This window comes from Clupea harengus, chromosome 23, assembly GCF_900700415.2.
Source record: "Clupea harengus chromosome 23, Ch_v2.0.2, whole genome shotgun sequence".
Classification (NCBI taxonomy): Eukaryota; Metazoa; Chordata; class Actinopteri; order Clupeiformes; family Clupeidae; genus Clupea; species Clupea harengus.
This window is the reverse complement of record NC_045174.1, coordinates 10,637,583-10,661,857: the sequence shown is the minus strand read 5'-3', so window position 1 is coordinate 10,661,857 and position 24,275 is coordinate 10,637,583. Positions and strand designations below refer to the sequence as shown.

At 49.7% G+C, this 24,275-nt stretch overlaps 1 protein-coding gene across 4 annotated transcripts in view; it reads right to left on the bottom strand.

Annotated features, from left to right (window-relative positions):
- The window catches only part of LOC105888716 (transformation/transcription domain-associated protein), a 94,653-nt gene that overhangs the window by 58,135 nt on the left and 12,243 nt on the right, over window positions 1-24,275 (bottom strand). For 3 of the 4 annotated variants that reach the window (XM_031561720.1, XM_031561719.2, XM_031561721.2), the window contains exons 19-39: window positions 23,053-23,218; window positions 22,689-22,945; window positions 21,904-22,104; window positions 16,826-16,977; window positions 14,853-15,052; window positions 14,030-14,247; window positions 13,449-13,646; window positions 12,437-12,697; window positions 11,197-11,358; window positions 10,391-10,487; window positions 10,071-10,192; window positions 9,495-9,665; window positions 9,091-9,159; window positions 7,718-7,738; window positions 7,010-7,129; window positions 6,489-6,608; window positions 6,139-6,303; window positions 5,796-5,977; window positions 5,202-5,400; window positions 1,427-1,555; window positions 50-316 (exon numbers count right to left, since the gene is read on the bottom strand). In XM_031561720.1, the coding sequence (XP_031417580.1) occupies window positions 50-316; window positions 1,427-1,555; window positions 5,202-5,400; window positions 5,796-5,977; window positions 6,139-6,303; window positions 6,489-6,608; window positions 7,010-7,129; window positions 7,718-7,738; window positions 9,091-9,159; window positions 9,495-9,665; window positions 10,071-10,192; window positions 10,391-10,487; window positions 11,197-11,358; window positions 12,437-12,697; window positions 13,449-13,646; window positions 14,030-14,247; window positions 14,853-15,052; window positions 16,826-16,977; window positions 21,904-22,104; window positions 22,689-22,945; window positions 23,053-23,218 (3,477 nt within the window). The remainder of the gene's footprint in view (window positions 1-49; window positions 317-1,426; window positions 1,556-5,201; window positions 5,401-5,795; window positions 5,978-6,138; window positions 6,304-6,488; window positions 6,609-7,009; window positions 7,130-7,717; window positions 7,739-9,090; window positions 9,160-9,494; window positions 9,666-10,070; window positions 10,193-10,390; window positions 10,488-11,196; window positions 11,359-12,436; window positions 12,698-13,448; window positions 13,647-14,029; window positions 14,248-14,852; window positions 15,053-16,825; window positions 16,978-21,903; window positions 22,105-22,688; window positions 22,946-23,052; window positions 23,219-24,275) is intronic. The other variant, XM_031561722.2, reaches the window with a different exon arrangement.

Sequence of the window (24,275 nt, the reverse complement as noted above, 5' to 3'; positions counted from 1 at the left end):
CACCCACACCCGCATCAGGGTTCACAGGTCAACTGCTCTGTGTCCTCACCTGCAGCACGATCTTCTTGTGGATGGCGAACTTGGCGATGATGTGCGCGAGCAGCAGGTGGCCGCTGTACTTGCAGGCGGGGTCGACGCAGGCCTTGGGCAGCAGGCAGGGCCAGGCGAAGGTCATGAGGCGCCGCAGCTTGCTGTTGCGGCTCTTGTTGTTGTCGTGGATGTGGTGCGGCGCGTGCTCCACCAGCAGCGTGGAGAACTGCAGCAGCTGGATGCGCAGCGAGTCCAGCAGGTCCGCCTGCTTCTCCGGGTCCAGGACCTAGAAGGAAGAAGAGGAAGAGGAGGAGAGGATGAGAGGATGAGAGGAGCGCAGGACAGAAGGAGAGACATAGATTCATTTTGACCTACAACTCTACGGTCAAGAGGAGAACTTGATATTTGGCAATGACGACGCTGTATCACCTGGAAGTATTGGCGGGGGTCATGACAACATTTCACACACTGGGTTTTTTTAAAGAACTGAGACATTCTGTATACATTCACTAACCAACAATAGTCATAGCATAGTTATGGCATTAGGAACTCAGCCTTGGTTAGTTGGAGGGCCTAAAGGGCCATCAGAAGAATACTAGAAAAATGGTGGATGGATGGACACTTGCACAGTGATGACCATAAGCCACATGTCATGCTAGGCTGTGGCCTCTAATCCTATGGTTGAACAGGTAGAGGAAGCGCCTGCCAAGCCACAGCCATTGGGCTGTAACCACAAGGGTGCAAAGCCTCTACCGCAGAATCCGCCCTCACTCTATTGCGAGTCGGTCACATAACCGGCCTCAATGGAGTCCCTTCAAATCTGCCATTCACATAGTGACAAAAGCCAAGCCACAGGCAGCAGACAAAAGAGACGTATTGTGGCTAATCCTCATAGTGTACCCTCCACCCGCGCCTCCATCCACTCCACTCCACTGAGAGCCCTCGGCGTTAGGGAGCAGGGGCGTGGGGTTTCCATCACAGCTAATCAGTGCGGGAAAAAGGAGGAGGAGGAGGAGGAGAATCGATCCGGGGTGAGGAAGGGAGACAAACGAGGGGCCGTCAATAGCGGCGTTTGTCAATGCTCTAATCCCATTCTCTTAAGGGTGGGGAGCCCAAGACGCACGGCAAACAACAAACACGTTGACCTTTCTGGGCAAGACTGTGACATTTCAAGGATCCGGCACGCTTGCACACACACACACACACACACACACACAAACAGACACAGACACTTCACTCCGGCTTGACAAATGAGCACTTTGATGAGAAGGGAGTGACAGCTGCGCCTGAAGGGGAAGAGAGATTGGAGGAGAGAGGGGGAGGGGAAGTGGAGGGGGTTGATGTATGAGGCGGCGGGGTGGGGTGGGGCGGGCCGGGGCGGGGAGGGCTCGGTTACCTTGGTGATGAAAACACTGGTGATGCTCTCGGGGTTGTCGCCTTCTGGGTTGGGCGGGCCCAGGAGCGGTTCGCCCTCGCCCTTCTCGAAGCTGTGGAGGAAGGCCGGGTTCAGGATGTGCTGCAGAACCTGCAGGGAAGACACAGGAAGGGAACGTGTTTTTAGAAAGGCCTTCATTTTACACCAAAGGAATCAGCGCCTTATAAAGGTGCATGGGCGCAAACAAACAATCGATGAGGATCAGCTATACATTCACACTGTACAGATTAAATGCATGAAAGGCTTCTGCTGGTGTTTTTCACAAAAACTCATTCTGATCCTAAATTATCAGATATAAAATGTAGAAGTCTATTTATAGACAGGCTTCAATTATACGGCTATGTCACACACTCACGTCCCATATCACACCCACCTCTGTCACACTAAGATGCTATCCAGACATGAAAACCTAATTTGCCACTAATCTGAACAGTAACACATTCATACTCACACCTTATTATATACTGGTTTAATAGGTCACCGTTAGGCTATTTATGAGTGGTCTATATGCGCTGGAAGGAAGCAACTAATGAGGCTAAATACAGTGACATATGAATGGTCTCTAAGTATGCAACATATTTTTAGTGCACAGAATATAGTCCTCCATGCCCATGTGTTCACTGAATATATAATATACTGTCACACATATTTGTTCTAGTATACCCACAGCAAAACACACACAGACACACAGACACACAGACACACAGACACACAGACACACAGACACACAGACACACAGACACACAGACACACAGACACACAGACACACAGACACACAGACACACACGGGTTGTACACGCCACAGCGTGTAGAGGACATGGTTGCGCGCCTAAGCAAAGGAATATATAAGAGTGACTAGACTTGTCACAGCGAGGCGTTCATTCATCAGTTTCACCTAGCCGGCCCCCATGCATCATCCACAGCGCCGCGGCACTCCAGCAGCATCTGGCAGGATGAAGCCATTAAGAAGCAGTGACAGAGAGAGAGAGAGAGAGAGACAGAGAGAGAGAGAGAGAGAGAGAGAGAGAGAGAGAGAGAGAGGGAGAGGGAGGGTAATGGAGAGGGAGAGAAAAGGAGAGACACGGAGAGGGAGGAAAGGGTAATGGAGAGGGAGAGAAAAGGAGAGACACGGAGAGGGGAAGAGAGCGAGAGAGGTAGAGAGAGACAAAGAGAGGGAAAGAGAGACAGGGTGAGAGAGAAAGAGGGTGAGATAGAGAAAAAGAGGAATAATATGCAGGAAGTGAGTGAGATAGTGTGTAGTGTGTAGAGGGTGAAGAGAGACAGAGGGGAAGCGTTTGGGAGGGAGTCTCGCACAGCCGGTACCCAAGGGGTGGGGCACCTGTTTACGGCGTGTGGCAGACTCCTGGATATCCATCACAGCTGACACCGGCAGCTCGTTATGCTAATGCCAGTGCGCTAGCAGCTAAGCTCTCCTCTGGCCTGGCCACTGGGCAGAGCAGGGATGAGCAGAGACACAACAACAACAACAACAACAGTGAGCGGTGACACAGGACAACACATTGGAGATGACGGCTCGAACGAGAGAGAGAGAGAGGGGGGGAGGGGGGGGGGGGGAGAGAAAGCTCAAGAAACATTTTGGACCTGGAACGTGTACGGGAGTGGAAGACGCCAGCAGTCTTTTGACACAGCTGCTAAAGTGGGAATTAGTTAGGAAGTGAAAAAGTGGCGCGTGGTGACGTGCGGTGAGACAGGCCTTGAAGGGAACATTTGTCTGCATCTATTATCACCCGAATTTACTTTGCAACACGTGGCTGCAACAACACACACACACACACACACACACACACACACACACACACACACACACACACACACACACACACACACACACACACACACACACACACACACACACACACACACACACACACACACACACACACACAGCCAAAGATCTCACTGTTGCAAGAAATGTCTTTTACGCCAGGCTTCTTGGAACTTTCACACAGTTGCTAGGGAACTGGCGAGTTTGTAAAGGGCTTTTATTCATCCACTCTCTTCCCTCTACCCTTCCACAGTAAACCTCAGAGGGTTTACTGTGCCACAAGAAAATCTCCTCCATTATTTTACCTTCAGACTTGTGAGGGATTGCAGCAGAGACGCATGTCACTGGCCTCATAACAAAGGCTGCAATTTGGCCGTTCTTTCTCCTCTTTGTCTCCACAGCTCCTCATTATTTGCAGAGAGTATTTCCATTTTCAAAGTTGGCACCCTCTCTGTATATGTGTGTGTCTATTTGTGTGTGTGTGTGTGTGTGACAGTGTGAATGTCTATTTGTGTGTGTGTGTGTGAGAGAGAGTGTGAGTATCTATCCGGGTGTGTGTGTGTGTGTGTGTGAGTATCTATCCGGGTGTGTGTGTGTGTGTGTGTATGCATGTCCATCCCTGAGGTGATGTGTCGCTGTTCTGCCTCCAGGTGCGTGCATCTCCATTATCCCCATCCCTCTTAACAAGCTTCCTTCGTCTCCTTCCTTCAGTGAGGCTATCCATTAGCAATAGCACTCTGAGCAGCGATCAGGAGCATTAACCATTATCTATTACGCCTGAGGCAAACCTCCCAACCACAGCACTCACCACCACACACACACACACACACACACACACACACACACACACCTGCCAAAAATACACATTATGCTAAAGAGCCCAGCTGCTAAAGCTCATGGGAGCAGAGACAATCTTCACGTGTATTCAGACCACGTCTCCAGCTGTCTGCTCTTTCCATGTAGTAAGAGGAGATACGCATTGTCCCCGGTTTAACATGTTGAGAATCGCATAGAGCCGGTTGGCAATCTCTCGAGGATGTCGAATGATGGCCTGGCGCTGGCAACAGCAAGTTTCTTGAGTTACAGCCTTCCTGCCGCAGGGGGTGAGGGGTGGGGTGTGTGTGTGTGTGTGTGTGTGTGGGGGGGGGGGGGGGGGGGCTTTTGTGAGGAGCCGTTTGGGTCAATTAGCGGGGTGCCAGCGGGGGCCCGGCACACGGCGCCGGCATCTGCTCCAGGCCAGGGCGGCGCGGCGGATTAAGCGGAGAAATAATGACGGTGCCACGCTGAGCCCTTGACATGCCGAACACCCGAAACGCTTCAGCTAGCAGTGGGGGACCAGATGATGAGATTCTAACACTGGCAGGCAACGGAAACAAATTGGTCATCTTTTTATTATTTCAAAAAGAAATAAAAAATAAAAAAAAAACAGCATTCATGGCATTGAATGATGAACATATGGGTTTTGCTTTGACGCAAAACCCAATTTCGGTTCTTAGGGAGTAAGATGGAGATGGATCTGTGGAGGGTGCTGAGTGGAGAAGAGGGCCTCTGAGCTGTGACTGAGGGGGTCAGCTCATCCCTGAGAGGTCGGCTGAGTGCCAGGACCAGACTACAGGCATGTGGGTGTGTGCTTGCATACTTATTCAACAGCCGATTAGGAGCCCATCGCCACTGAAGTGTGACTGCAACATGCTCCAAACCACGCCCTACTCTTTATTTACTCACCACCACACACACACACACACACACACACACACACACACACACACACACTTGCTTGTCACACAAATTGTCATATTCGCTATAAATAACTGCAAGATAATGGAAGATTCACATCCTAGAATAACAAATAATAGAAAATATGATGGCAAAGTCCAGTCCTCTACTAACTCTACTAGCAATATTGTAACCGCTCTATACAACTGTGTAGCAGACCAGAGAGCACCTCACCTTGGCCTTGAGCTCGTCGCCGAAATGCGGGTCGTTGAACTCGACAAAGCGGAAGAAGAGCGCACGTTTGTGGGCGATGCTGTAGTTCTTGGGGATCTCATCCTCCATGTACTCCTTCAGGAAGGTCATGTTGCAGAGGAAGCGGCCGGTGAAGGCCCGCAGCAGCTGGAAGAGCAGCTCGATCTCGGAGTAGTTACGCCTGGCACAGGAAGGAATGAGTCAGTGAGCGTGCTCAACATCGATAAACGCTAAAAGCCAAAGCGTGGTTTTTGACTGGATACAGGTATCGACTTGACACTGGACATGACCACACATTAGCATAGCCAACCGTCAGTACTTGGCTGACCAATCCAACGGTCAAACACAAAAAGAGCATATTAGCTTAGCATCACAGGGAATATTAGGATGATATTTTGGCAGTTCTTAAAATGTAAATTAACTGAAGATTTCTTTCAAAAGCCAAAAAGAAAAAAGACAATCTCTAAATCTGTAACTTTCTCAATGCTCCATCCAACTTAATGTAAACAGACTGGCCACACCATTTGCACCAAACATGCACGGTTGGGGGGGGGGGGGGGGGGGGGGTGTACTTACTTGCAGTAGCTGAGGAGGCAGAAGGCCAGCAGCTTGGGCTCCTTCCAGTTGGTGGAGGCCATGTTGTCTTTGCGGTGGCGCTCCTGGAAGGCCTCACTCACCCAGACGCGCCTCAGTTGGCTCACCAGCGAGTGCTGCCCCGCCAGCCAGCCCTCGTCGTTCTTCACGATGATGCTGATGATCTGAGAGGACGAGGGGGGACAGTTCAAGAACTCCTCTCTGACATGAAAATCCTTCCCTCCCATATCGTCTTAATAGATGCATTAAGATCAAATACGTTGAACAAATCTGATGTTCCTAACAGTTTCAAATGGGACCTAGGCTCTTTCTATGATGTGGTCACCTTGATGGCCTGGAACTGCAGGTCGAGGCGGGCGGTGCTGGTAGATGGTGAACCGGGGCGTACAGTGGGTGCAGTGCCTGGAGGCACCAGCAGGGGGACGAAGCGGCTGGGGTTGGAGGCCAGCACGTCGCGCAGGGGCTTGGCATCTTTGTGCTTCAGGAAGCTCTGCGGGGGGGGGGGGGGGGGGGGGGGTGGTCAGATGAGGTGGACGTGTTATTGTCGAGACATCACCGCCGATCTCAGCGAACTAGACATTGATCCCAATTTAATTCCTTTGTAAGTGCTTGTAACTGGTAAAAGGTGAGCCACTGAAACCTCAAGAGAGAGAGATTGTTGGTCAGATATACTACCATGAACATGCGACTCCACTGCGGGTCGTTGAGGGTGGCCTCCATCATGAAGAGCTCCACTGTCTGAGAGGGGTGGCGCGTCAGGAACTTGATGAGGGGCTCTCTGAAGGGACTGCCCGCCTGACAACACACCAAGACACAGTCAAGGTCACACACACACACACACACACACACACACACACACACACACACACACACACACACACGAATTCATGCATGCATGTACATAGAACACACAACATCTAGCCTCTGTGAACGACCTTCAGCACAACGAAGAGTATCTACACAGCAAGCTAGCCAGTAATGAAATTGTGATTGACATGGGGGGGGGGGATTGTGCTGCCTACCACTATCAATACTAATCATATGGACACACCAGTGGCTTAGAATCAGGAAGACAGAGAGGTAGCAGATAACAGTACTGCAGTGGACAAAGGGGATGGTGGTGTCTGCTTCTATCAATACTAATCATTATAACCCAGCAGGGGCTTAGAACCAGTGAGACAGTAACGCAGGTGTACCTCTATGAGCATGGCTCTCTCCGTCTTCATCACCACCTCCAGCAGAGGCTTGACCAGCGTCTGCGGGGCGGCTGGGATCAGGTGGAAGAGGTTGATGATGGCCGAACAGATCTTCATCTCCTAGAGGGGGGGAGGAGGTGGAGAAGGGTTAGCCAAGCTGCAGAGGAGTACACCGTGGTTTGGTCTGCCTTAACTGCACACCGGACCAAGGTTAGTTCAGGGATAAAAGATGGGAAATGTTAAGAGGCGGGTAACGCCACGACTGCTCTCATCATAGACTCCTGTTAACTCTGTCTGTAAATTACAAACAAAATGGAGTTAAGACAGTCGGAACTCACTCGCACCATGGGTTACGGAAAGCAAGCTGGGTTCAAAACTGCATTCAGTAAAAATGAGGCAAAATCACCACTGGTGGCCACTTGTTATTACCAATAAAACGGCAGTAGACAAGATTAAATGAACACACACACCACATTGCACTTAAATCTTCCTCAACCAACACAAGAAGAGAGGAGGGGGGGGGGGGTTAGGGAGAGGAAGGGGTCCTTCCTCAGGATGAGGAGGAGCACCAGAATCCAACACACCACTAGACAGACAACACAGAGACTACAGAGCACTCCACTCCACTAGAACCACCATCACTATCACCATCACCACCACACCACAGCCGGAACCGACAGAGTGCTGCCGGCTGGCTCGCTCGCTCACCTCTGCCCCCTCCAATGCAGGCTGCGCCAGGGAACGGAGACAACGGAGAGTGGGGATTAGAGAGAGGCAGGAGGACGCATGAAAGGGGGGGTACAGTGTTATTGGGGAGTCCAAGGTGTAAACTCTATTAAATTGTGTGTAAAACAACGACTATTCAGAATTCATGTGTAAATGAGACTACATAAAACGTCTAACCCAGGGGGAAAAAATGCAATAAAATGATAACTGTTTTTTTTGCAAATGCTGATTAGTGCAGGTGGACATTTTGAAACATCTATCCGAGGTGTTGACGCCCCCTCGACCGCGATCGTGATGTGATTTGCTCGAGGAGTGCCAACAGCAGTATTATCATGCCCATTATCATGCCCATTGTCTCATTATTTTCTCTGAAAAGCGTCAGGAAGAAAAGGAGAAGTAATTCTGCCTTCGCCTCATTATGCCGTCCTTGCGTTAGTGGTGGTCGAAGCCCTTCCCCCTTGACCCCCCCCCCCCTCGCGTCTCCCAACTTCAATGTCGGCAGCTGTCATCTGTCAGCGGAGCGGCGAATTTACGAGCGCTAGTCGTGGAGGGCCAATTTGCACGCAGTTACAAGGAAGAAAGGAAGCAAAGACAACAGAAAGAAAAGAGGCAGAGAGTGAGAGAGAGGCAGGGAGAGAGAGGCAGGGAGTGAGAGAGGCAGAGAGAGAGGCAGAGAAAGAAAGAGGGAAAGAGAGAGAATAGAAAGAACAGACGGAGGAAGAACGACTACATTCGGCAGAAGGAGACAGTGAACGCTTTCCGCCTCACCTTTTCTTTTCTCCACAAGGTTATCTGTCCACGAGATAACGAGCATCCCACTCACCCAAGGCTCGTTACCAAGCCGACCTCGGGAGGCTGGCGCCTAATTAATCATTGATTGTAATATGGCCGCATACAACTTCACACCTCACGCTCGAGAACCAACACACACACACACTGTCGGACATACTAACAGACTGACACACACACACACACACACACACACACACACACACACACACACACACACACACACACACACACGCGCTGTCGTCGTGTCGAAAACACCAAGAGGAGGGCTATGTACCCGTGGCTACGCGTCACATTTTGAAGCTATAGTGTGGGGACATTCCAGAGCCCTCGCTGATGAGGGAATGGGGGAGGGCGAAACTGCACCTGTTACCAAAACTGATTCTTGTCCTTGAGCCTTCTACCTGAGGGAGACGTCTGGAGATGAGCTTTTTTACCAGTGTCAGCACACTCTCTGATGAGGTTCTCAAATCTCTCTCTCACACACACACACACACTCCCCTTGTGTGTCCCCCACTGTCGCCCTCTACTGACGGCCCCCCCCCGGTGATGGCGCTCATACTCACACTGCCGTCGCTCCGCTGGCCTCCTTTGTGGGTGATCACCACCACCTCCATCCACTTCCTCAGGTGTTGCTGCACGGAGAGGAGACCGAGAAACAGAGGAGGTGTGAGAGGAACACACACACACACACACACACACACACACACACACACACACACACACACACACACACACACACACACACACACACACACACACACACACACACACACACACACACACACACACACACACACACACACACAATTGCTAGTCTCATGGAGAAACAGCAGGTTGTTTACTGTACTGTGGTCACTTGCTGAGGGGAAATAACAGAATAAAGCAAGAGGTCTAAAGACGGGTCAATGACAAAAGATTCCTGCTGGACTGGCGAGGTCCCGGGACTAGAGAACAGAGACGGACTCACCATCATCTGATCACAGAACTTGTCGTTGAAGGAGTTGGGGAAGAGGCGCGTGACGGAGGTGAGCCGGTTGACCACGTTGAGGGTGAGGCTGCGGTAGTCGCCCAGCATCATCAGCAGGGGGCGCATGTGAGTGTGGATCTGATCCACCTCGATGGTGGCGCCCTCCAGGAACTACACACACAAACACACATGGGAATACATTTAGACAACCACACCGAAGAGCAGAGATCTTCCACCAGTACACCCCCCACCCCCCTCCGTGTCGACGGGACAGCTTTGGCCTGTCGGGCCCCTGAGCTGTGGGGCGGATCCTGGCCCCCGTGTGTCTCCATTAGGTACAGAGGGGGTTAGGGAGGTTGGGGGGGGGGCTCTTGTGGCGGGCTGCTAGCTGCGCATGATGCATGGCGCCCACATTCATTTTACTCTCAGCCTCGCTCCGCACCACACTCCATCCTGTATCGATTTTCCCTGGCAGAAGTCATTAGTGATAGCAGGGCAGAGATGGGGGGGGTGAGTGGGGAGAGAGAGAGCGAGAATGAAGGAGATGGTGGGAGGGAAGGGGTATTTTAGGTCAACCTTTCTCATGCAGGCCTCTCCGGCCTCCTGCAGCTCGCTGTTGGTGGAGTTGAGGGCCTTGAAGAGGGCAGCAATGATCTTCTCTCGCGACTGAGGGAGGTAATTACACGCCGCCAGAGCATCTGCACGGAGAGGAAAGAGGAGAGTCAATCTGCGCCTTTGTTTCATTTATTTATTTAAAAACATCACTTACATCACCACTGACAAATCAAGGTGCATTAAACACACATGACCCTCTCAGTAGCACACATATATTGTAGTATGAGAGAGAGTGTGTGTGTGTTTGTGTGTGTAACATCTATGCAAGTGTGTGTACTAACTTAGTGCTGCGATGCGCAGTGGCACCAGGGAGGGCAGGCTCTTGTAGCAGGGAAGCTTCATCAGGGAGGCGTCCTCAGACTCGCACAGATTCAGCAGCTAGCGGGAACACAGGCACACACACACAGCACAGTGAGCCACGAACACAGGCGCGCACACACACACACACACACACACACACACGGCTAATTTACAGGCAGCAGATACCGGAAACATCCAATAGAGGAGAATTCAGTTACCTCTGCAGCCTTAACAAATGAGACCTGAACTTCAAGCTTAAATGGAATGATCAATAAACATGCTTCCCTAATGTAGTCGGACACCAGCCGAAACGGATTCAGACAGTTTAGTGTTACACAGCTTCAAACTAGGATCACTACCTCAAGAGGTACCCTGCCTCTGATAACAACCATGCCTACTTTCGAACTCATTCAGACCAGTTCATTGGTCCTTCATTGGTTTCCACCACAGGAAATGACAGAAAACACCCCAAAACTCCCCTTCATTCCATTTACGCCTATTATCAATATGCTCATCAGGTTATGCTAAAAGCCATAACAAAGAATTAAAGGTAAATATTACAATATTACAATAATCCTCAATAACAAACATTCCTGCAAAATAATAAATAATAATTGCATATACTAAATATTGCAATTGCAAGGCATACAAAATGCCAGTAACAACTATGCGCATTGATACCTGGTAGGTATGCTCTGGTAAGACTGAATACTTCTTTTCCCAAACACTCAGTGAGAGTTAGTAACAGGTTTGTTGTGCATCAAAGGCTCTGAAATGGGGGCCCCACCTCTGTGTAGAAGACCTTGTGCTCCATGACGTTGAGGTCCATGGTGAAGAGGCGTGGCTGCAGGGTGGTGCAGAAGGTGTTGCCCTCCATCAGGCCGATCTGGGCGTTGGCCGGCTGGTGCCGCAGCAGGTGCTTCTTGGGGGGCACCATGTCCTGCAGGACCTGGGGGGGGGAGGAATCATGCCATGCCATAAGATACTGAACTAAAAGTACACAGCTTCTTAAGTCTAGCGTTGCTTTGCGCTAGCTTGTCAGTGTTCAGGGCTTGCCGAATCGATAGTCACGGGACAATCACATTTTCCCATCGGGCTACCAACATGTAAAACCCTGTCCGACGGGCTGTCAGAAATTATCACTCAAGTGAAAAATAATTCCCTCTTGTATTCTGCTTTCTTGACTTCCGAGTTGTTGATTCATGGCGGTTTGTCCTCTCTGAAGAGTACTGCTTTTTCAAATCATTTTCGTCTGAATAATTTCAGGCAACGAAAATCAGAAGAATGCTGGCCAAAGGGCTGCCAGGCATTTCCCAATTTTGCAATCCCTGGTGTTTTAAAATGTATTTAAATATTAAATGTGATGTATAGGAATGGATTCTGATAAAAGTTAACAGTCGTGCCTACAGTTTGGCCCATCCTAACTAAATGTTCACTACCGATCCTCGGCATCTGAATCCTTACTGGAGTCATATATAATTCATTGTTATCTGATCTCAGGTTAAAACACCTCATGTTTTCCACGAAACTGTTAAATGTTCTGTGATTAATTGAAACAAAAGAACCACAATCCAAACTTCGAGCTCAATTGTTCTCTTAAGATTTTTTTTAAAGGATTAAGACTTTTTCCTATCTGTGGTGCCCAAGCGATGCTTTTATCTGGAAGACCATTACTGACGTCTCAAAATTGCTTTTGTTCAATTACCATGTCAGGAGAGTTTCCCTGAAAAGAAAATGACTTGGCATTAGACAGCGCTGGGACTATCCTCAAAACATTAGGTGATGTTTTGACACAATCCCCTGAGCACTTATTAGCACACAGGGATCTGAGAAATGTACTGTCCGTTAGGTGCCACTGGGATCTCACACAAACAAAAACACACACACACAGGCATTAAGTCAAACAAGCACATACACAAACACACATACAAACTCATTCAAACGTACAACACCACACACTGACAGAAGTGCGCTCTCACACACGCACACTGACAGAAGTGCGCTCTCACACACACACACACACACACCTCCTTGTGGGGCTCCATGATGACGGTAACGCTCTTGCCGGTGACCTGGGCAAGCACCTGCAGAGAGTGCATGGCCTGCTTGCGCACGGTGGAGTTGGGCGACGTGACCTCGCGCACCAGGTCGTGGGTCACCATGTGGAAGCTCTTGTCCTGGGCGCTGAGCAGCTCCTCGGTCTTCTCCTCGTCCTTCAGCGGTGTGGCACAGCGTACGAGCAGCTGCTCCAGCGTCGTCTTCGCCATGGCAACCGCACCGTTAGACACCTGCGAGAAGAGGGAGTGATAGAGGAACATGGACTTTACATGCATTTCCTCTCGATTCCCTACTGGGAACTGTGATTATGTAGTATGAACCTGAACTAGATAGTCAGCAATTGAGCATTTGAATTACAATTGTGTACAATTATATCTCTTTTCAAGAACAATGCAAGACTAACTACTTGCAACTTCTCTTAAAAGTTAACAGATATTACATTTACACATACTACAATTTCCTGTATGATTTGTTCAGAAAAAGACATCAGTGAAAGGAGCTGTATGAAAATGTATAGCTATAGTGCGTATTAAGGGACCACTGCCACACCACGTTTTTGTGGTCCAGAGTGATTGGTCAGAGCTCACTCATAGCAAAAGCAGCCAACCCAATAGCGCGAGCGCACACACACCATTTCTAAATGAGCCATAAGTTCCCTGTGACAAGCCATCAAGACAGTCCTTTGACAGTTCATTTCTACTAATCAAGAGTGATGGATAAAGGGTGACACTTCATGTGTAACACATCAGGCCCAGGCATAACTCAGGCAAAGACAGAGCAGCCAGGGACGGGAAAATAACATTTCCCACTTTGGTGTGCCGATTTACATTTAGATGTGCTGAGCTTCTCTACACCTTCAGTTTCTGTACGAGGGATTTCCTCCTCCCCATGCACCCCCCCACCCACATTTAAAAACAAAATTCTCAAAGTGCGGACTGTGCATGCTGTCTGGGTTGAGGTTCATGTTGGGTTGGCTCGTACCTCTCCTGTGAGGTCCATCATGACGAAGAGCAGGGCCTTGAGGAAGGTGAGCTGGTTCTGGAGGACCCAGATAAGAGGTAGGCGCTCCATGAGGAACTTGATGGAGACCACGCCGCCCAGCTTGGCGTACCAGGCCTGCTCGTAGCAGCAGGCACACAGGCGCTCCACGATGTAGGAGAACAGGGGCAGCTGGCAGGCCTGGGGGGGGAGGGGTAGAGAATGGGAAGAATATCACTCAGGTCTGCCCCATTTACAGTACACACAAACACTTCATCAACTAAATACTCCTGGGACTGATTTCTCGAGGGACTACAGAATGCACATATGATACAGTTTATGACTAATTACGATATAATTATAACAAAGTTAACCATTTTACTGTTTTGAATAAAATACAAGTTATCACCATCCAACCACCACACTTCTTTAAAATTTGATAGTTCAATTTGCAAGTTTTGAAAGAAAGCAAATCTGAATGACTGGGAAAAGGCCTTGAAGGGACGTCACACTTGTCTAGGCAGCAGCCCCAAAACAAACACAGCGCCCCCTACAGGCAAACCTAGGCAGCGCCCTCCTCTCACCCTCTCCTTGGAGCCCAGGATGATGCTGGCCACGTCGAAGATGACGGCCAGCGCCACCTCGCCGATCTTGCACAGCTCCTTCTCCTCGTAGGCCATGCAGATGGCGATGGCGTCGATGAGCACTAGCGGGTCCATGCCTTTGGAGCCGTTCTCCTCGCTGTGGAACATGGCCGTGCTGGGCTGGCTCCCCAGCTGGTAGCACGGCAACAGAAAAGGGCCTGGGGGGGGAGGAGAGAGGGGAGCGGAAAGAAGACAAAAAAACTGAATCCAGATCAGTGGAGAATGAGTGCAGAGACATGAGCCATACTGCTCAAAGCCCAGGAAGTAATTGTGGGTATTCCATGGGTAATTTATTCTACCCGGGCTAATAATTCATTACATTTGGCGTTTTTATGCTTGACAGCTGCTGACTGATTGTTCACTGCCAAATTTCTCATAACAGAAACGGGGAGTTTTACAGCATTTCTCCCTATTAAACATTACAGCACCTCCCAGCTGGGCATCGCAACTAATCGCAAAGGTCTTTCTAGCAAAGCGACACAAGAAAACAAAACTACTGCACCACAGAAGACACGCCATCACAAATTTGTCTCTGCCTTAACCAAGTACAAAAAACTAGGGGTAGGGTGTTGGACAATGCACAACAAAATTGAAGACAGTGCATAGATAGAAACAAACACAAGGTCCAAGGTACTCAATTGACCTACAAGATCAATTGAAACAAACCAAACCAACTCTAGGTCTAGACTAGCTATGTAGTTATATAGCTAGCCTAGCTATTTAGTAGAGCAATAGTTCCAACAGGGATTAGCCGTTGCCTTACCACACTGTTGCGCCACTGCTACCATGGTGTAATGGCGGATGAGGCTGGCCACGAAGGGCAGGGCGCTGGGCCGGAGGTCCTTGATGACGGCCGACATGAATGCGCCGGTGAGCGCCTGCTCGAAGGTGCGGCGCGCAGGTGTGTCTTGGGCCTTGTAGCGGTGCGAGATGATCACCGGCGGGATCCACTTCTCGGTGAAGCTGGAAGAATCCGGAAGAGCGAGGGTTAAATACAGGCAGCGCAGTGCTTGTAGTGTCCCCTGATGAGGAGCTTGAAGGGCTGCGATTAACATGACAGCCGCTGGTTCAAACTTCAGACAAACCTTTGTACAACATAATGTTCTTTTTCCCCAAGCAACCACGCTGCAGCCAGGTTCCAGCTGGCAAAAACAATCAAATAACCACACGTCTTTAAGCACTGCCAAAATACCAGCGTTTAGTTCATCAACACTAAGATACACATCCTTCAATGACGAGCACTGAACAGGCTACAGATACTCGACAGTCTTAGCCAATGACGGCCAATTATGCACCACTTGTGCTACATTACTTAAGGACATTCATGAGCTGAAATTGCATCATTCGCAGTCCAACACATACGTGACATCATGGAAGCCCCTTGAATAAAATAAACGTTTTAACAAATAAAGGCAGAAGGAAAGTTCTAGAACCTCAGGTGCACCTCTCACAGTCCCCAACTTGGCGCGGAGGGCTAAAAATAGCCGGGTGACACAGTGGCGCTGTCTATCCTGAAGTGGCCACACGGAGGATGGAGGTCTTTATTTGTGTCTGGGTTGGCATTTGACTCGGCGCGCCATTATTTACCCGCTCCGCCGGGGTCTGCGGGACAGAGCGGAGGCTCTCTCCCGTCCTCTCGGCCCCGCTTTTTATAATGCCAAATGCCAGCCGCGGCCGTGATGGATTGCACCGTTTCATTATCGCTATTTAAAAGACCAGGCTTCCAAGAAGTGGGGTGGAAAGGAGGGAGCAGCAGGAAAGGGAGGGATGGATGGAGGGGGAGAGAGAGTGCAAGTGAGGGAGGGAAGGAGTGAGTGACGGAGAGAGGGAGAGTGCCATATCAATTCAAATTCATAACACCGAGGCTGCCACTTGAATGGGGCTCCATTATACCTGCTGGCATTTGCGATATTAGGAAAGCATTCTGTCTACTGAAAAGGACCTTTTTCCGTGGTGACCATCATCATCATCATCTGCCAAGGTGCAAAGAGAGGGAGAGGGGGGAAGAGGGAGACAGAGGGAGACAGAGGGAGAAGGGAGAGGGAGCGAGACTAAGGGGAAAAGGTGAAAAGATGGGACGCCATGAATCAAGACATCTGACAGATGACTTCCCCGCCTGCCTGGGCGCTTCACAGCTGACACTCTTCATTATAGGGAGTGTGTGTGTGTGTGTGTGTGTGTGTGTGTGTGTGTCGGAGGGGATGGGGTGGGGGGGGGGGGGGGGGTGGTGGGTACCAGCGAGCGTCTGGGGGTAAACAGACGAGGGAGAAAGTCAATTAGGCCCGGCTCGGGAATCAATGGCACCGTAATGCAACCCTCCCACCACACCGCAGCAGCCAAGGCATAAGTGTCTGAGTAATTAGCCCACTCAGCGGCAGCACGCAGCCATACGGGGGAGAGAGCGAGAGAAGAAGAGAACGAAAAAAAGAAAGAAAGAAAGAAAGAAAGATGGAGGGAGAGAGGGGGGAAGCAGAGCATGAACCACCCGCAGTGCTGTCAGGGCCACAGATGGAGACAGATGGAGAGGAGAGATAGGCCAGTGGGGGGGGGGGGGGGTGATGTCCCCCTCTCGAAACCACCTCACCCACCCATCCACCCCAAACCATGCAAATCGGTGGGAACCTTGAGCGACGGTGGGCTGTGTGATTGAGGGTGGAGGGCTGCATTCTGAATGGTGACTAATTGAACATTTGGCACCAGGCAGGTGGCACCCCAGGAGGGGCATTGCTCACTTACTTGGGGTGCGCCAGGAGCTGGTAGAGCGCGTGCTTGTTGTCCTCCAGGCTGGTCATGGCCACCAGGAAGCACTTGATGACCTCCCAGGCCTGCCGGCGGTAGTAGGGCTCCGTGTTGGCGCTCTTCAGACAGTCCAGGGCCGTCTCGATCGCCTGGAGAGGGGGGCGGATATTAATGAATAGACGGTACAACAAGAATGCGCTGCACAATGACTTGAAACAACTTGAAAAGAAACTTTTTGTGAAACCTTCGTAAGTAGCTCTACAGGTGAAATATTATTGTTTATTTGAACTGTTTTTATTATGTACTGGCTCTGTAGCACTCTGAGATTCTTTTGAATGAAAAGTGCGCTACAAATAAAATGCATTATTATTATTATTATTATTATTATTAAATAGGCCAAAGGAAAAACCCAGAAGATCTAACCAAACCACCATCTACTGCTCTGACCCCAAGTCTAAACAACACACCCCTTCCTCCACGCTTTGAACAGGTGAGCAGAGGAAGCCCCCTGGACCGAGGAAAACACAACAAAGACAACAACATCAGAGAGCACACTTCCAAAGAACCAGAGCAACCTCAGCTCCGCTGGCAGCCCACAGGGTCAGACCTGGGAGAAAAGGCTCTCCTGCTCTGGGAAGCTAAACCAGCTGCCAGTGTGTAGGTACTGCAGCAGGCCTGAGCGTAGCACTAGGAGTGTGGCCTCCCAGGGTGCCAGTTTCAGCGGGCCAGGCAGCAGGAGCCTCAGAATGGGAGCTGTTCCGCCTGGCTGGGGCATTATTCTGAAATGTCACTTTGCCTTGTACACATGTAGCGGGTATTCCCATATGGATTGTCAGCTTTAAAAACGGGCCATTCGTCAAAGCACTCTGTGCCCCAACCCCCCCCCCCCCCCCCCACCACACACACACACACACGCCCCTGCATCAGACCCAGCGGAGCACGGCTGCTCAGCCTTCGCAGTCGCAGCGGTGCCAGCAGGCCGCAAACCACACTGCCCTTCACGAGAGCGGCTCCACTCAGAGCTCAGAGGGCCAGCGATCAGAAGGGGGGGGGTGGTGAGAGAGGGAGAGAGAAGCGAGGCGATGCTCTGAATTCTGAAGAGCTGCAGCTACCAGTGAGAGAGTGAAAGGTGGGAGGAAAGAGCACCAAGAAGTTAACTTTGTCTAGGATCTTTGTCTAGCCAGATTACTGCAACTACACTTTCTCAGGGAGAGCTTCAAACCTCTGGTTCTTCTCTACTCTCGGTGGAATACATTCCAGATACGCTAATTGCTACACCAGACTATGAATTGGTGACTTCTCTGTTTATTTTTTATTTAATTAAATTAATAATTAAACCCTCCCCCCAACTACAGCAGAGGCTGTGGGCTCAAATAAGCTTTACAGGAGTGAGAACGAGGGATGAGAAAAGGGAAGGAGAGAACAGCGGGACGCACCGCCAAGCAGACGACTGCTTCAGTCAGCTCTTGCTTGGGTTCACAATTTCATTTGAGATGCCCTGTGCTCAAGCACCTGAGATGGATGTACCAGAGCCGGTGCCAGAGGATCTTAACAGGGACTGGGAGAGGAGAAGAATGGGGGCATCAATTAACGCCTCTGTCCCGGGGAGGTATTAGCATGCCGGCGGAATAGGCAGAGACCTGAGCCATCACTCTCCATCATTTGGAGGGTGGGGAGAGCGAAGGGAGGGAGAGACAAAAGAGGAGAAAGACAGAGACTCCTGACAGGGTGTATTAGGGGTGATTTGCAAAAAATCTCCAGGCCCCGGCTGAAAAGCAGATTGGCTTCGGCTGGGCCGATGTCAAAATCAAACTGAACAACTCTCCACCAAGACAAAGACACACACACATGCACGCACGCACGCACGCACGGACAAAGAGAGGGGAGAACGAACAAACACACACACCCTCCCTCCCACACGCCCATTATGGGCGCTGAAGTGCTCTGGGAGGATGCTACTGCTGTGCCTCTGCCTTGGAGGGACAGAGTGACTTATGTATTGTGTGTGTGTCTGAGCACATGTTTATGAGTGTGTGTTTGTGTAAATGGGTATTTGTGTACTGGGTGACGTCTGTGTGTGTGTGTGTGTGTGTGTGTGTGTGTGTGTGTGTGTGTGTGTGTGTGTGTGTGTGTGTGTGTGTGTGTGTGTGTCCTTGATGCTGTCTGCATAGATTAAACACCCCCCCCCTCACACACACACACACACACACACACAGCAGCTGCAGCCAATGGCAACGCCGCGGCCGCATGCAAATGAAATTAAAGCATGCAGGGCACGGCAGAGGCGGCGGCGGCAGCATCCGTCTTTGAGGCGCGAAACGCAATTACAGAAATGACAGTTTGTGTTTTCCCGAGCAGTGGCAAGCGGCAGGAAGAACCATTAGCCGGAGTAAATAATCCCGTCAGCCGCACCGGCCCAAGATTGATTAAAGGAGGGGGGTGGAGGAGGAGGTGGAGGAGGAGGAGAGGAGGTGGAGGAGGAGGAGGAGAGGACAGGACAGCCGGCTTACTGGCTGATGATCTATTTAATTACCTGAGGAAGACACCGTCCTCTTTTCTCTTTTTTTGAGAGAAAGAAAGAAAGGGAGAGAGAAAGAAAGAAAGAGAGATGCGCCTCTCTGACAAGGATTCATGGCTCTGGCTTTTCTGTGTGCAAAGCTGAAATGAGGAAAAGAGTGTGTATGTGTGTGAGTAAATACAATTCATGTGAGCGTGAGTGTGTGTGTGTGTGTGTGTGTGTATGTGTGTGTATGTATGTGTGTGTATATATATGTGTGTGTATGTGTGTGTGTGTGTCTCTGAAAGAGCTTCTCCAGAGAGCTCCTTTTGAAACGTGCAACATCAAAGTGAGAGAGAGTATGTGAGAGAGCGACAAATAAGTCAGGCTTCGTGATATGTCACAGAAGAAAAACAAACAGCCTGCACACACACACATACAAAGACGTGACTCAATAAGAAAACATTTATCTTTTTTTTTTTTTTTTAAGAAATGGTCAACAGGTCTGCAAGTGGGCGGAGTGTTTCCATAGCGGCGGTGAGTAAACATTAGCGTGTCGTGCCGTGTCCACCGGGACGAGAGAAAAGTCCCCATCCTGCTTCTTTATCTAATCTCCTCTTCCTGGGTCATTCATTAAACCGGCAGCCAACATCTAATGGCCCGACGTCCGTATCCATCTCGAAACGCACGGCGAAAAATGAACAGTCATCCTTCACTGTGGCTGCACGTCACAGAGCTCACTGCTGACGCAAATACAGCTCAGTCCTGGTTCGTTTCAAAGAAAGATAGAAGCCATGACTAACATAAATTTTGTTTTTCCTTTCCTTTTTCTTTCTTCATGTTGATTCAGGACGTAGGAGTAAGCAGCTCAGGCCCCTAAGGAAGTCTGTCAAGCTGGGCCTTCGTGTGTTGCTCTACGGGGAGGATTTCGTGCCACCCTGAAATGCCAACACGAATTTGGGATGCGAGGAAAAGGAATCGCCAGAATGGACAACGTTGACCCTAGAGAGGGCATTTTGCACTGTTACATTGGAGGGGAAGCTTGAATTTGGTGGCGTCAGTTGAAAGGTCGAGAAGAAGAAAGGGCAGCCATCAGTGGCTGCTGGTGCTGGATAACCATTTTGTGTTGTGAGATGTTTGAGAACCCAAATTGACCAATAGAGGATCATTATTTAGCATAGAAAAAAAGAAAAGACGCACCAATCCTCTTGTCAAACAAGCAAAAACATGAAGCAAAACAAACTGGGACAGGTGAGGCAAAAATCAAAGATAAACATTGGTGTGGCCTTGCCCCAGAAGGACAAATGTTTTTAGAGTGACGCCAAAGTTGCCTGTTTTCTGCTGGACAGGTAATTTAGCCTCCCATTATAAATGCAATTTGTTGTTTAATGGCTTTACCTAGAACACAGCCTTGGGCGTAGTTAGCGCCACAAGTAACCTTTTTCCCTGTGTCAATGTTGAAATCTAATTACTACCAGGATTGCAATTTCACATTCATGTGTCAGAACTAGAATTTATCTTTGTTTTGTGGACCCAAAAGACCCGGTGATGTAACCGAGATCAGCCCACAGCTGCTGCAAATTACTGTCAACAAAAGAGCTACGTTAAACTAAAACGCTTTGGAGCCCATGTAGGCCAACAACCAACATTGCCAAACTTCATAATTTACAGTCCATTGAAGCTCTGGCCTGGAGTTTTACAGACTAAATAACAAAACACAATTTCTAAATATCTATTTTAAGTAACCTCATCACTTGACACAAGGACATGGATACCTTTACTTATACTAAGCTATTTATAGTAATGTACATTCTCCAACACGCTTAGAAAGAAAGTCATGATGCTGCTTGATGCCACGAAATCCTACACACCTCACCTTTAACCCTAGTTTCTTTTTTGAATGTTGAAACTTCATGCCAATAAGTCTTGTATGGTTCATAGGCCCACAAACAACCTCGATATTTTTTATCTCCTAAGAGGTCGAAGCAGTGTCTTGTGCATTTCCACCTGGTTTCCGCATGCTGAACATTGTGGCGATTGCTTTTCCACCCACCCACCCACCCACCCACACACACACACACACACACCCACACACACCCCCACACACCCCCACACACCCCCACACACCCCCACACACACACACACACACACACACACACACACACACACACACACACACACACCCACACCCACGTCAAAGCGAGGGCAGCCAATATCTTGGTGCAGACCATGGCACAGACAAGGCTGCTATCAGCGATACTTAAGCTGATTTTCCATTCTTATGACCATCATGATGTTCTGGGACCCGTCTGGGCACTGTGATCAGGAACATGATTTGCCCATCAACAGATTAGAAAACGAGGAGACCAACTGGGCTTCTATGTGCACTGATGAGTGTGAAGGGGGCTTAAACTCTATCAGATATCCCAACTAATGTGTATTTACATTTCCATAATTAAATGTCTTCAGTCTCTGAAGTACAGGCTGTAAAACCAAACACTGTGCTGTGGCCAAATGAGATCAGATTAGGCCCATCCAAATGAAACTTTAATGATCACTGATTTAGACAAGCGCTCACCTTCTCCATTGGCAGCTGGATGGAGGCCTTGCAGTCGGTGAAGTCCACCTTGATGCTGGGGCCCTGCACCTCCGTCACCACGTACTGCAGCCGCTGCGACTCCTTCAGCATCTTGCGGTTGCTGCCGCCGAACTTGCCGAGCACGCGGTAGGCCACGTGCGAGATGTTCTCGGCCGGGTTGCGCAGCGTACGCCACAGCGCCTGCAGGATGACATGCACCGCCACAGTGAGGTCAGACATTGCAGCATTCAGATCAATGAGAAATCCATCTTCTGAACATTTTTCTTGGGGAATAAGGTAAACTCAACCAGATGAGTGCTGCTTCTTACTTTTTATGAAAAGCACAGTCTGCGATTAACTGGCTGGAATAGTGTATGGCTCCGTATGACTTTGTTTAATGCTGGACTCAACCCTCAACCCATTCCTGCTTGCTATATCATCGTTGGTCAAAGTGACCTGTTCACAGCAGGCCGAAATGACCCTCAGGCCACTGGAAAATGTCCTGGTGCTTCCGATGTCCTCCTCGTCTGTGTGTGTGTGTGTGTGTGTGTGTGTGTGTGTGTGAGAAAGAGAAAGAGTACAGAACCAGGACTGTATACAAAGTCGCTTTAGTTTGAGGGCACACACAGATTTGGATTAGAATTGTGCACTGCACCTTTAAGGCAATGATCTTTTAGCCTTAACTTTTGGCCACAGCTGCTTGCGTCACAGACTGCACTACTGTAAGCCTATCACCATCCAATCACGGCACAGCGCGGCACACACCCGCAGGCTCCGGTGCTCACCTGCATCAACTCTGCGCGGACGGGCTGGATGTGGTCGTAGAGGAAGTCGGGCTGCAGGTTGTCCACGCAGAGCTCGAGCGTGCGCAGGCCCTGGCTGACGAGCGTCTGCGAGCCGTTGAGCGCCGACACCAGCGGGTCCATGAGCATGGGCAGGTATGGCAGCAGCGAGCTGAGGCGCACCGGCACGGTCAGGCACAGCTCCACAAACAGGTCCTTCATGTGCTGCTTGTGCAGGCCGCTCTGCAGCATGTTTAAGCCTGAGAGAGATGTTAACAATTTTTTTTAAAGGAATACTCCCTGTGACTGTGTGTGTAAAGTGTGAAGGTGGGTGGTAGTGTGCGGTATACGGTATTGCTGTCCGTACCCTGGAGCAGGTTGGGCAGCAGGGGCAGGAACTCCTGGTAGAGCAGGTCGTGGCTGCCGCCCCCGATGGAGCGGAAGAGCGCTCTGAGCAACAGGAAGTAGTTGTAAGGCTCCTTGGCCGACTGGGCCAGCTCCATGGAGCTGTTCACGATCTTATGCAGGTGAGGCTGGAGGAGGTGGAGAAGGAGGAGAGGAGAGAGTTAGAGGAGGAGAACACACACCCACACATTTATTTTTGTTCAACCTTGCAAAGGCAACTCAAACAAACAGCTTATTTTATGGTAATAATAACTCTTCATTGCATTTATTTCTTGCGAGAGCCCAAGGCACTTTCCGACAAAGTAATAGAGAAACAATAATGAATCACTTAAGTTCAGCACACATACACAGACGCACAAATACACACAGAGACACACACAGGCCTCTCAACATCTCAAAAAAATGAATAAATAAAAACACCAAGAAATATCTCCCTAGTTATGAAAGTGCTCACGTATCTAATAAACATTTCAAGCAGCAGTCAACAGGCCTCTGCCTCAAGCGTGTCATTCATTCTGAGAGCATTTCACATCTGCAGGTTGTTTGGTCGCTTCCTGCTCTGCATGTCTTTGGTCCTTCCCTATGACCACAGAGCGCGGCCTCTATCCTGTCAGTGTCAATCATGATCCACCACTGACGCTTCGGTTTCACTGTGGTTGGGACCCGGGGGGGGGGGGGGGAGAGATGCTACTGTGTACCAGCGCGACCACACCACCTTATTAGTAACTCTTGGGACAGTGTATAACAGTGCCACTACATTATACTGGCACGGAAAAAGATAGTCAGAGCAGCATTTACATTTTTTTTTTTTTTTTAAATGCAACAATCATACAGTCCAAAGAAACCATCTTCTCACATTATCCATATTTTAGTAGCGTAAACCACCAGTTTACTGAGAAACGAGCCGTTGTAAGATTATCCCAATGATCATTTTCCATAGAGCGGTGTCTTGTTTTAACGCAGATAAGATCTGCGGGCTGTGATCCTCTAAACTAAAGGGGGCTGATGATGAAAAATGCATGTGCCCAAAGTAGTGTCGGACACCCTGGGCGAGAGCGGCGGCTAAACAACACAGTCTAAGTGCTCCTGCTGAACCGCCGACCTTGGGGGTGTTGTTGCCATTCTCTCCCTATTGAGACCCGACAGATTATTTGACACAAGCGGCGTGACCGTCCACACACACAC